This window comes from Nicotiana attenuata, chromosome 3 (genome assembly GCF_001879085.1).
Source record: "Nicotiana attenuata strain UT chromosome 3, NIATTr2, whole genome shotgun sequence".
Classification (NCBI taxonomy): domain Eukaryota; kingdom Viridiplantae; phylum Streptophyta; class Magnoliopsida; order Solanales; family Solanaceae; genus Nicotiana; species Nicotiana attenuata.
This window is the reverse complement of record NC_031991.1, coordinates 59592262-59604043: the sequence shown is the minus strand read 5'-3', so window position 1 is coordinate 59604043 and position 11782 is coordinate 59592262. Positions and strand designations below refer to the sequence as shown.

At 35.8% G+C, this 11782-nt stretch overlaps 1 protein-coding gene across 1 annotated transcript; it reads left to right on the top strand.

The window, feature by feature from the left end:
* LOC109224406 lies at nt 8963–10209 on the top strand. The gene is made up of 2 exons (XM_019388987.1): nt 8963–9021; nt 9069–10209. The coding sequence occupies exons 1-2, from the start codon at nt 8963–8965 to the stop codon at nt 10207–10209; spliced, it is 1200 nt and encodes a 399-aa protein (XP_019244532.1).

Sequence of the window (11782 nt, the reverse complement as noted above, 5' to 3'; positions counted from 1 at the left end):
CTTGTGCGGCACCCACACTAAGTTCTAACCACATGGCTCACTTTTGCACACTTCCTGTGGCTTTGCTCCCTATGCTACAAAATCCTAACAAAATAAAATTACACTACAAAAATAATAAAAATAGTAAAATAGACATAAATAAAAGAAAGCAGTAAAGTTGGGTTGCCTCCCAGACGTAAACCACTTTTTCCTCCACCTTGAACTTATAAATTTTACCCCTAACATGACATCCAGTCTGCGCCTATGCTCCTTTGGTGGGGCTATAATGATAACCAGGCCAAGTAATAATTTTTTCACTATGCACTTCTTGGCCTTTAGATGGGGAATATAATTTTTGCTTTCTGGCACAACAAATTCAAGAATATAGGCACTCTCATCCTCGCTCTTTGACTCCCCCATAAACTCAGATGGCTTGATTAGTATCTCACTATCTAAACACAATGTAGAAAAATGATTGGAATGAGGTTTATTGCGCCCTAACTCATGAATTGTACTATTATTTACATCCCCATATACACACACTCAAGTCTCCCAATGTAATGTTATCTACTCTCTCACGTGACTCTAGAGCACTCTTCTCAATATTGGCATCATCAAGGGAAATATGGTCTAATGCTTGGTATTCTCGTTTTAGCTGCTCAATTTGGTCTAGAAGATCTTTTTCAGCTTCACACAACTCATCATTAAATTGTTGGGCGTTAAACGCATCAACTTTTGCACTCAAATATGCATCTAAGTTATGTACAACCAAGCCAAAATTATCAATTTTATGTGCAAGTTCATCTCTCTCCTTAGACCAATCATTCACCAACGTTGTTAGAAGACAACGTCATTCCGCATATTCGCCTAATCGAGAATATCCATCCCAATACCAACCCTTACTCCCATATTCAAATTCAGACCTCCCAGAAATCAGGTCATGACAAGTCCAAAAAGACGGGCCATAAAAGTCTTCTGTCAACCATGCTTCTTCATCAATAACCTTATCTCCGGATATTTCATCCCCAGATGTCATGTTGAGAGAACTAGAAACACACTAAGAGAACAATCAAAATTGTTATAAAAATAAAAATATTTTCCAAAAAGAGAAGGAAAAAAAATCAAAACTTGTAAAGATAAAAGTAAAAGTCTAATATAGAAAAATAGTTAATTTCTAAGTCCCCGGCAACGGCGCCAAAAACTTGTTGCGGCCAAACGCACACGCAAGTATATGCGGTCGTCAAGTAATAAAGTGACTGAAAGTCGGATGTCGAACCCACGAGGACTTGTGATTAACTATTAACTAAATTAGACTATCTTAATTATCTAAACAAGAATTAAACCTAGAAGTATTTGATTCTAAACTAATTAAGATAAAGAAATATAAATAATGAACTTTGAACATAGAAAGAGCAGATTTTTATGATATCAATGTAATGAAAACGATCTAGGGTTATGGTCTATCTAACATTCCTATTGTATTCTTCAATTGAATTGACTAACTAATTTATCTAGTTTATTGGTTAACAGGGTTAATATTGCTCATAAGAATCTGTCGAGTTCTTACTCGCCTATTCAAGCTAACCTAACGCCTATATGTCTATGGAGTTAGAATCAACAAGAACGCATTTATAATTCCTGTAAATCAACCAAGCAAGGCAATTAGGTATATGTCAATCCTAACCGCGAATCCGTTACCCGATGCCCAGGTTCAAGAACTTGCTCTACTCAATCCTATATGCAATCTAGAATTCCCACTTCCGAGTTCAACTCTAGATTCGTAGATAGTATTCGATTGGTGATCAAGAAACCAAATAATTAAGTGCAGGATGGAATAAATAAACTAATATGATAAACTAAGGAATCAAAATCAATATTCGAATAACAATAGTCATGAAAGAACCACAACCCTAGAACGTGAAGTTTAGCTCCACATAGACATGGTAGCAAAACAACAAATCATACAAAGAAACATAAAAATTACTGAGTTTGTGGAAGAAAAGATGAAACCCGGCCTCCACGGCGGCTCTGTGCTTGTGTTTTACTCTCAAAAAACGTTCTCCTCTGCCTCCTTAGGTCTAAATTATCTCAAAAGTGTGTCCCCCCTCCTCAAAATATCGTTTTCCATGTATATATACCAAGTAGGGTTTGGTCCAAACAATTATACCTTCTCCAATGTGAAAAAGGACACTTTTCCCAGGTTTGACTAGAGCGGCCGCGCTAGTGGCCCAGTGTTCTGCCTGACAAGCGCGGCCTGAGCGTGACCGCGCTATTGATGCGCATTTTTCACCCTGTTCCGCTTAGAATTTGGAAAAACGTAAAACATGAAAGTTGTAGCCCTTTGAGTGAGATTTCCATCCATACATTATGGAGCCCAAATAGAGTTCTAAGCAAAAAGTTATATCCATTTTACTAGACAGTGCGCAATATGCCTACTCGAGTCTTCGTTTGTTCTTAACTATCAAAGTTGACCCCTGACACGATCCCGGCTTAATTCCTTGGGCTTTTACTCAGACTTCAAAGCTCCAAATCACTTGAATTCATTCCATAACTTCTATGTAGCTCGGAATCACTCCTACAAGGCATAAAACACACCGTTAGTGCAAAACACTAGCGATTAAAGCGCAAACTCAACTAAAGTGCAGTAAATTAGAGTGTAATAATCGACTAAAATACGTAATTATAGCCTACCATCAACACCCCACACTTAAACGTTGCTCGTCCTCGAGTCAACCAAAAATTTACTCTATATATGAGCACTTAACACATTCGAAGCACACTACACCAATGATTATGGCTGATAGCAACAATTACACTCTAGCATATGCAATCATCATACACTTCCCTTTACTTATGTCATTCTTCAAAATATTCAAACAAAGACAATATGCTCACAACAATCCTAGCCTCAAAAACCGACTCAATGTCACAACGCACTCATTGCTTGAACACCCAACATCCTAGAGAAGTCTAATAATGTTACCTATCCTTCGTGAAACCATGTGCCCTCACAACCAAAGCAAAGAAAGTAAAATCAATCCACACATTCGAATCTCATGCTCACATATATCAAAGAAAATCGCTCACCCTCACAAAAGAAGTCACATGCATGTAATTGGTACCATAGGCTTGCCCTTAATGTAAATCTCTACAAATGTAGGCTCGCTCGATCTAATATCAATTAGGTCTTTTTCATGGTTGTAAAGTGGGCTAAGGGACGGGTAGGATATATTTAGGAATAGTGACTAACCCTCCTAAGCACTTTAACACACCACATAATCAACCTTTAAGCATAAATTCTTCAATCCACTTCACTTTCACAAATAATATCACCCCAAAAATGCTCCCTTCTTCTGTAAGCACTACATTAATTCATACCCACTATCAAGAACAAGACAACAATGTATTCATCTCTATTTTTCTTTTTTTCTTTTTTCAATTTCAGCTAGTGGTGTATTATTTTAAAAAAACAAGTGCACCTTTCTTCCTTTTATTGGTTCCACTCAAAAGTCACCCCACACTTAGTTCCTTCTTACTTCTTTTAGCGTTCAACTCACAATTAAAGTGCTTTGAGAGGAAAAGGGATCAAAACAATGTCAATTAAGAACAAAAAGAGTATAGGCTTGTAATGTGGGTGTCAACTAAAAGTCTATAGGCTCAAAAGGGGAACTAGGGATAAATTTTATTTGTGATAAGCAATAAGCTCAAAAAGATTAAAGAAAGCCTAAAATCATTTCTCAAATCGAACATCACCTCAAATTTCGCTTCAACTCACATACCGGGCAAGTTCTAGACACAAGTACAATACATAGACTACACAAAAACCTCACCACACGTGGCACATGACTCACTATGGACGGTCCCATTCCGACCCTCTAATAATGCAAGTATTCACGAAGCCACAAGATATTAAGCATTAAGCACAAAGTGAACACAAGTCAAGAAAATGAGACATAGGTGTCACAAAACATGTTATCCAAGTAAGCGAGGCATCATGATCAATTTCAAATCATAGGGAAGATACTACACATGCCTAAGCCTAAATATGCTACTATCAAACAAGTCAAGGCGCCTAAGTTCATCATTCTTCCTCCTTTTATTTCCTAAATTCCTAATCTACTCTAAAAGAAAAAAAGCTACCCGGTTCAAACAACATCCCATGGAAAAGAACCGATGCAGAAAGAAAAACCACGGGGGATTATTACTACCTAAAAAAAAAAATAAAAGACATATTTTAGTGTTTTTTTATTTTTTAAATTTTTTTTTTCATTTTTTTTATTTGACCTTAAAATCCATCGTCGGGAAAAGTCCAAATTTTCCATTTTTTTTTTGTTTTTTTTTTGTAAAAAAAAATTACTACACTAAGAACGAGTACTATAACTAAGCTAACATAGCACAGAAAATCACCCAGACAATCTCCTCACCCCACACTTAAAATTGTGCAATGTTCTCAATGCACACTGAAAATAACAAGAGGGTAAAAGAGACTCCCTGGTAGGCCAAAGGTCGAAGCATTAGCAGCTCATGGGATACTCAGACTCCTCCCAGGTACAGCCCTTTGTGCGGGCACCCCACACTAAGTTCTAACCACATGGCTCACTTTTGCACACTTCCTGTGGCTTTGCTCCCTATGCTCAAAATCCTACAAAATAAAACAACACTACAAAAATAATAAAATAGACATAAATAAAAGAAAGCAGTAAAGTTGGGTTGCCTCCCAACAAGCGCCTAATTTAACGACGCGGCACGACGTAAATTACTTTTTCCTCCACCTTGAACTTATAAATTTTACCCCTAACATGACATCCAGTCTGCGGCTATGCTCCTTTGGTGGGGCTATAATGATAACCAGGCCAAGTAAAAAAAAATTCAGTATGCACTTCTTGGCCTTTAGATGGGGAATATAATTTTTGCTTTCTGGCACAACAAATTCAATAAAAGGACATAATCGGAATTCTAGACATTAGCCTTGTAATCCTATTAGTTTTAGGACATAATACTACATGTTAGGAATCCTATATGATTAACTTTAGGAATCCTATTAGTATAATTATTTTCGGGCATAGATATTAGCCTTGTAATCCTATTACTTTTAGGATATACTTCTTAAAAAATTTCTAATACTAATTTAATTTGAAAACGTATTATATTGTCCAAATCCATTTAGAAACAGGAGAGCCTATATTATTATAAAAGCACGAATATAATATTGATAGACCGAAATACCTCAAAAATATTAAACAGAAGAACTCATAGGGAAAGGATATAGTTGTAATAACTTATTTTTTTTAACTACAACAACTTCTATGTTAAGTTTTTAATATTTACGATTTTAAAATTAATACAAGCTTGTCTATTGAATTCTTATTAAAAATATTAAGAAGGTTGAATAAAATCAATTTCATAAGAATCCTCCATAATGGTAATACATTACCACTTTATAATATTCAATACCAAAAGAAAAAGTAATGCTAAACGGACTGCTTAAAGCGTAGAAATTGAGAAAAAAATCCCTACAATAATATATTATTATATTATATTTGAACTGCTTTCCTACTCAAATAATTTTTTTTGTTATTAATTTTTGTGTAATATAGAAAAATAGACCAAGTTATTAAAGAACAACTAAGAAAATTTTTAAAAAAAAATAAATGTGTGAGAAAAGAAAGAAAAATATTGGTAAGAGCCAATACCACTAACGATTTTGCAAACATAAAGATCTAAAAGTGGAATGTCATCGATCTTTTTACTCTTTGAAAATAAAATTTATGGTGGATAAAATTATAATCATGGTTAAATATTCAATCATGAGATGAACTAATATTAAGAATCTATATCAACATAGAATCAAATCAAATAATTAAATCTTTTAATTAATTATTTAGAGAATCCAATTAAATTATTCTTTAAATTCATCATATGAGTAAAATTATTTTTTAAATTAAAAAAAAATATAATATTAAGAAGGCCATACAAGTATTTGAGGAAGCACGGTTAAAGCTAAATCTTGAACAAGAATAAGCTTTCAAGACTATATTATAAAAAAATCGATCCTGGTAGCGCGATTATCCTTTGTAGATGCCTCCGGCGGAATCGAAATAATATTCCTATGTCATGCATTACTTGCAAATGTCATGTCAAGAGGCATAATATTGTTAGCAATAAGAATAAGTGGTATACCAGCAACAATTTATTATGAGGTCGTACAACTCACTTTAGATTTGATATACCTCTTCAAATAACTTAAATAACCATCACAAATATATAAAATCAGATCAATAGTACTAAATTTATAACAAAAGCAAAAGTGATAATATGGGATGAAGTGTTTTTGGCTAATCGTCAGACGATCGAAACAATCGTCTAGAGTTTTAGAGATATATTGGATATCGATGAACCGTTTGGTAGAAAAGTAACAGTTTGGGAGGTGATTTCTGTCAAGTACGATCAGTAGTTCCAAAATTGACCAAATCAGAAACTGTAAAGCTAGCTTGCAAAAATTATACTTATGACCTCAAATGATAAATATTCAAATGACAAGAAATGTAAAAGTAAGAACAGATCCAACATTCAGTGACGTCTTGCTTCGTGTCGGAAACGAAGAAGAGCATCCAATAAAAGATGATTTGGTTCTTCTAGAACACTTGGTTATCAACCCTAATGGTAACAGTAGTGCAATTAACAAGGAAAATATTTTCATCATTAAATTAAAACACAATTTGTACAAATTACATGATAGAAATTAAAGAGCTATCTTAGCTAGCAGAAATGAATATGTTGATCAACTAAATAAAATGTTGATTGCTAAGTTTTATGGCAAAAATAAAATATTTTTCAATTCTGACTCAATAGAAGATGATACCAACAATAACTATCAAGAAGAATACTTAAATACTTAAATACCAATTGGCCTTCTACCGTGCATGTTTGATGTCAAGTTCATTATTTCTTACATATGTTAGTGTCACCATATATATATATATAATAGATTAAGTTAAAATTGATCTTCCATTGCATATAGGTTTATGCCTGTCATGCTATTGAAAACTTAGATCCGCTGAATAACTTATTTAATAGTACACATATGATACATAGAAGTTTTGACAATAACGTCATACATGCAGAACTTATGATGCTGGTCAATATGCTTCTAAGAATATGTTTATCCCCGAATTCAACTTTCGTCTTCCGAAATTAAAGAATATCCTTTTAAATTTATGTGAAAATAATTTTCAGTATGTTTATGTTTTGTAGTTATAATAAATAAAGCAAAAGGAGAAACATCCTAAATATTGAACTATATTTACTGCAATATATTTTCTTACACGAATAATTATATGTTGCACTTTCGAGAGAGATATCAATATCGACAACAGGAGTTCTGGTTATGACGGAGTAACCAAAGTATTAGAAGGAAACATATACAAAACAACACCGTCTATAAAGAAGTGTTCGGTAAGATAGCATCACATTAAATACCTTTAAACTATAATAGTTAATAGTCAAATACATAAGCAATCCCTTAAAGTTGGCTCTAGTTTTCATTTAAACATTCCAACTAACGCTTGTACCTATTAAGCACTCCAACATGATTTATAGTGTTCCTATAAGATACAAAATGCTGACAAGGCAAAATAAGTGTGTCTCACTTCCCTAAGGCGCGTGAACTGATATTGGTGTCTAAAAAAAGGATATACTTTTAACATGAACCGATGCTACAAAATTCCTCTCCTTCACATTCCATCTTATATCCACCATGAACCACCACTTACATCAACCCCAAAACGCCATAACCACTACTAAATACTAATTGACTACTCTTCAGCGTCTCCCTCTGTCCATTAAGAAACCATAACTCGAAGTCAACAACAAAACACACATACCCAATTGCACCAGTAGTTTCACCAAAACTTGACCTGTTTTGCACCTCACTGTCTCTCAAAGTTTTCATATACACAGAGAAAATTACCATCAACACAGAACCACAGACCTCACCTTCAAATTATTTCATCAGGTCTAAAATTGAGAAGTCAAAGGTGTCGTTCGATTTTTCAGTTTTCGTCCAATTTTTCTGCCAAAATATCTGTCGCCAAAACAAACGCGAATTATAGACAAGCCATAAATCTACCAACACTGATGTCTGTCAAACAATTCACATGTTTCCCCTCTCAATACAATACATTAAAACTTGAATTTCTCTTAAATTTCAAGAAAAAAAAAGATCTTGCATTTCTCATCGCTACGAGAGCTTAAATTGTATTAAGTTAAAAACCAAGAAAGGAAAAGAAACAAAATAAATGAAAAAACCTGAAGAAAATTAAGAACAGAGCTGGGGGGTATCCGCTGTATGAGTAGAAGAATGGCTAAGAAAAAGAATTTAGCAAGAAGAGTCCGAAAAAGAAACTCTAAGATGCAATATAATTCTACTAATAGATATTTGAGAATAAGATTTTTTGTGTGTTGTGTGTGTGGGGTGTGTGTGTGTGGGGGGGGGGGGGATTTAGTGAAGTATCTTTTTTTCAAAGCCTAAGCAAATATAACGTGTCTTCACATTATTCGTCCTTGCCACCTCATCCGCAGGTGAGTTACACACATGTTGTATTTTTGACGGGTTGTTAGTAAAGTGTAATAGGTACACTATGAATTATGTTGAAGAGCTCAATAGGTACAAGATTTAGTTGCCACCTCATGCGCATGTATTCACATGTATTCGTGCCATGTATTTATGAATATAGCAGCAAAAAGAGCCTAAAATTAGGGCAATCCAACTGTACGTGCATGGGGTTTTCTCTCTCAGCGTATGTTAGCTTAACGTGCGCCAATGGGGAAGAGAGCTCGGAATCCATCGCAGAAGGCGATAATGGCGAGGGAAACCATGGAATTCCAGCAACGAAAGAAGAACGAGGAAGGGAAACAAGATCAAAATTCAGAAAAATAGCTTGAAAAAGGAAAAAGCAATGAAACAGTAACATGTAGAGATGAGATGACAGAGAAAAAGGAAATTGAAGAGCAAGTAAGTGAAACTCCACCAATTGGAAGATCGTCAGTTACGATAACTACAGAATTGGGTGAGGGTTCATCGAAATCAGGAGCTGGGAGCGGAAAATTGTCGTGGGCAGAAGAGCAAAGATTGCAGAGATTGCACCAGAAATGAACACTGGGGGATCTATATGGGATAATTTTGACATAACAAAGGTAACTAATGCTGGATTTAAACTCGAATTTGTAGAACCTGCTTTGCATGATGAAACACCTGTTTGTGAAATTGAGACAGAGGACATTAGCTCTGAAATTGAGTACTGGAAAAATGCAGTTGTGTGCTATGTTTTGGGAGCCCACCCACCATTCACAGTACTTAATGCATATGTACGAAGGATTTGGGGAAAACATGGCATAAACAAAGTTTCTATGCTAAAAAATGGGATAGTGATAGTGCGATTTGATTCTATCATGGGGAAGAATGAAGTACTACAAGGTGGTATATACCACTTTGATAACAAGTCGTTCATTGTAAAAGCATGGAATGTGGACATGGAATTCACAAAAGAGGAGTTATATACTGTGCCTATATGGATCAAGCTACCTGGACTGGATTTCAAATACTGGAGCCCTAAGGGATTGAGTAAGATTGGCAGTTTAGTTGGTCGACCTCTGATGGTAGATAGCAATACAGAGAAGAAGATGGGGCTAAGTTTTGCACGTCTCTTAGTAGAAGTTCAGATGGATACAAAACTACCTGATAAAGTATTCTTCAAGAATGAGCGTGGGTTACTATTGGAGCAGAAAGTACAATATGATTGGAAGCCAACATTGTGCAAAGCATGTAGGAAATATGGCCATGATGAACAGGTGTGTAAAACTAAAAAACAAGTTGCAGATGTCAAACCAACAGAGGAGGGGATTGGCAAAAAGGAGGAACAACCAACAGAACAAATGAACAAACCATCAGCTATTAAGGATGGGGAAGGAACCAGCAAAATGCAAGGGAATAAGATGGAGACAGGGAAACAAAGAATGCAAGAAAATCAGGATAATGCAGAGTGGATAACACCAAGCAATGCTGCAAGAACCACAAGTAGACAAACAAAGCAGGGGAGGGAAACTGGAGATAGAAGCTACTACAATAATTTTCAGATACTTAAGTCAAGGGATACTGATGGAGTTGAGGTTAGCAGGAAAGGGGAGGGGAATGTGGGAGGGATAGCATTACCTCCTATGAGTAATGGATAACATTCTATGCTGGAATGTTAGGGGTATGAATGCCCCTAACAAACAAAAGGAGGTAAAACTCCTTTGTAATAAAGAAGAGATAGGGTTGATAGGCATGGTAGAAACTAAAATAAAGTCTGAAAAAATAAACCAAGTGGCAAACAAGCTATTTGGAGGATGGGGGAGTATAACAAATCTGAGAGAACACTATAATGGCAGAATTTGAGTGGCATGGAGACAGGATTGTTTTAAAATAACTCTGAGCTCCATGTCTGATCAAGTTGTAACATACCTGGTGAGTCATAATAGGCTGCAGATTGGCTTTATGATGAATATAGTATATGCTTTCAACACAAAGGAAGAGAGAAAGAGCTTGTGGAACTACCTAGACACTGTGAGTAAGAATGTGGGGGGCCCATGGATAGTTATGGGAGATTTCAATTCTGTGCTGCATACTGATGATAGAGCGGGGGGGGGGGGAGGGGGGAATCCTGTAAGTTTGGCTGAAATAATAGACTTCCAGCAGTGCATAGACCATTGTGAACTACTTGAAATGCCAACTAGTGGGAGTAGGTATACCTGGAATGATAGACATGGAGATAATAGGATCTTATCAAAAATAGACTGGGTTTTCATTAACACAGCATGGCCAATCTAATGCCAACATATAAGGCTTGCTACTTGGAGGAAGGGATAAGTGATCATTGCCCACTAAAGCTATCAAATGTTAACTCACCAAGGAGGGCAAAAGCTGCCTTTAATTTCTGTAATGTTTGGGCATCTCATCCGAACTTTATAGATATAGTTAAGGCAGGATGGAGGAAGGAAGTTGAGGGATGCAGTATGTTTCAAGTGGTTAGGAAGTTAAAAATGATGTAGAAGGATTTGAAGATGCTGAATAAGAAGTATTTCAGCAACATTATAGAAGAAGCTGATGCAGACAGAATGGCCTTGGCTGCACCTCAAGCTGAACTTCATAAAAATCCAGTGGATGTGGGGCTCCAGCTAGCAGAAAAGCAGAAGTTTCAAAAATTCAAAAGATCATCATACTTGGCAGAGGTATATCTTCAACAAAGGAGCAAGGCTACCTGGATCAAACTGGGAGATGATAATAACAGGTACTTCTTTTCAGTAATAAAGCACACGAGGTTGCAGGAAGCAATTATCCAATTAACTGATAATGCTGGAGACATAAAAACTGAGCAGGAAGAGATACCAGGAATTTTTGTAGACTATTACCAGAAATTACTAGGGACAAAAAGAAGGTTTAGGGATCATGCCATCCAGGGGTTTCTGAAAAATGGGTAAGTGCTACCAATTACTCAACAACTACAACTATTAAGACTTTACACAGGAGCTGAAGTGAAAAAAGCAATGTTCAGCATAAATGAAACTAAAAGCCCTGGACCAGATGGGTATGGGAGTGGTTTTTACAAAGCAGCCTGGAGAATAATTAGAGAGGATGTGATAAAGGCAGTGCTGGAATTTCTTGAGAATGGAGAACTACTCACTCAGATCAACTCTACCAGTATAGCACTTATTCCAAAAGTGAAGAATCCCTTGCAGGCAAGTCAATTTAGACCTATTGCTTGCT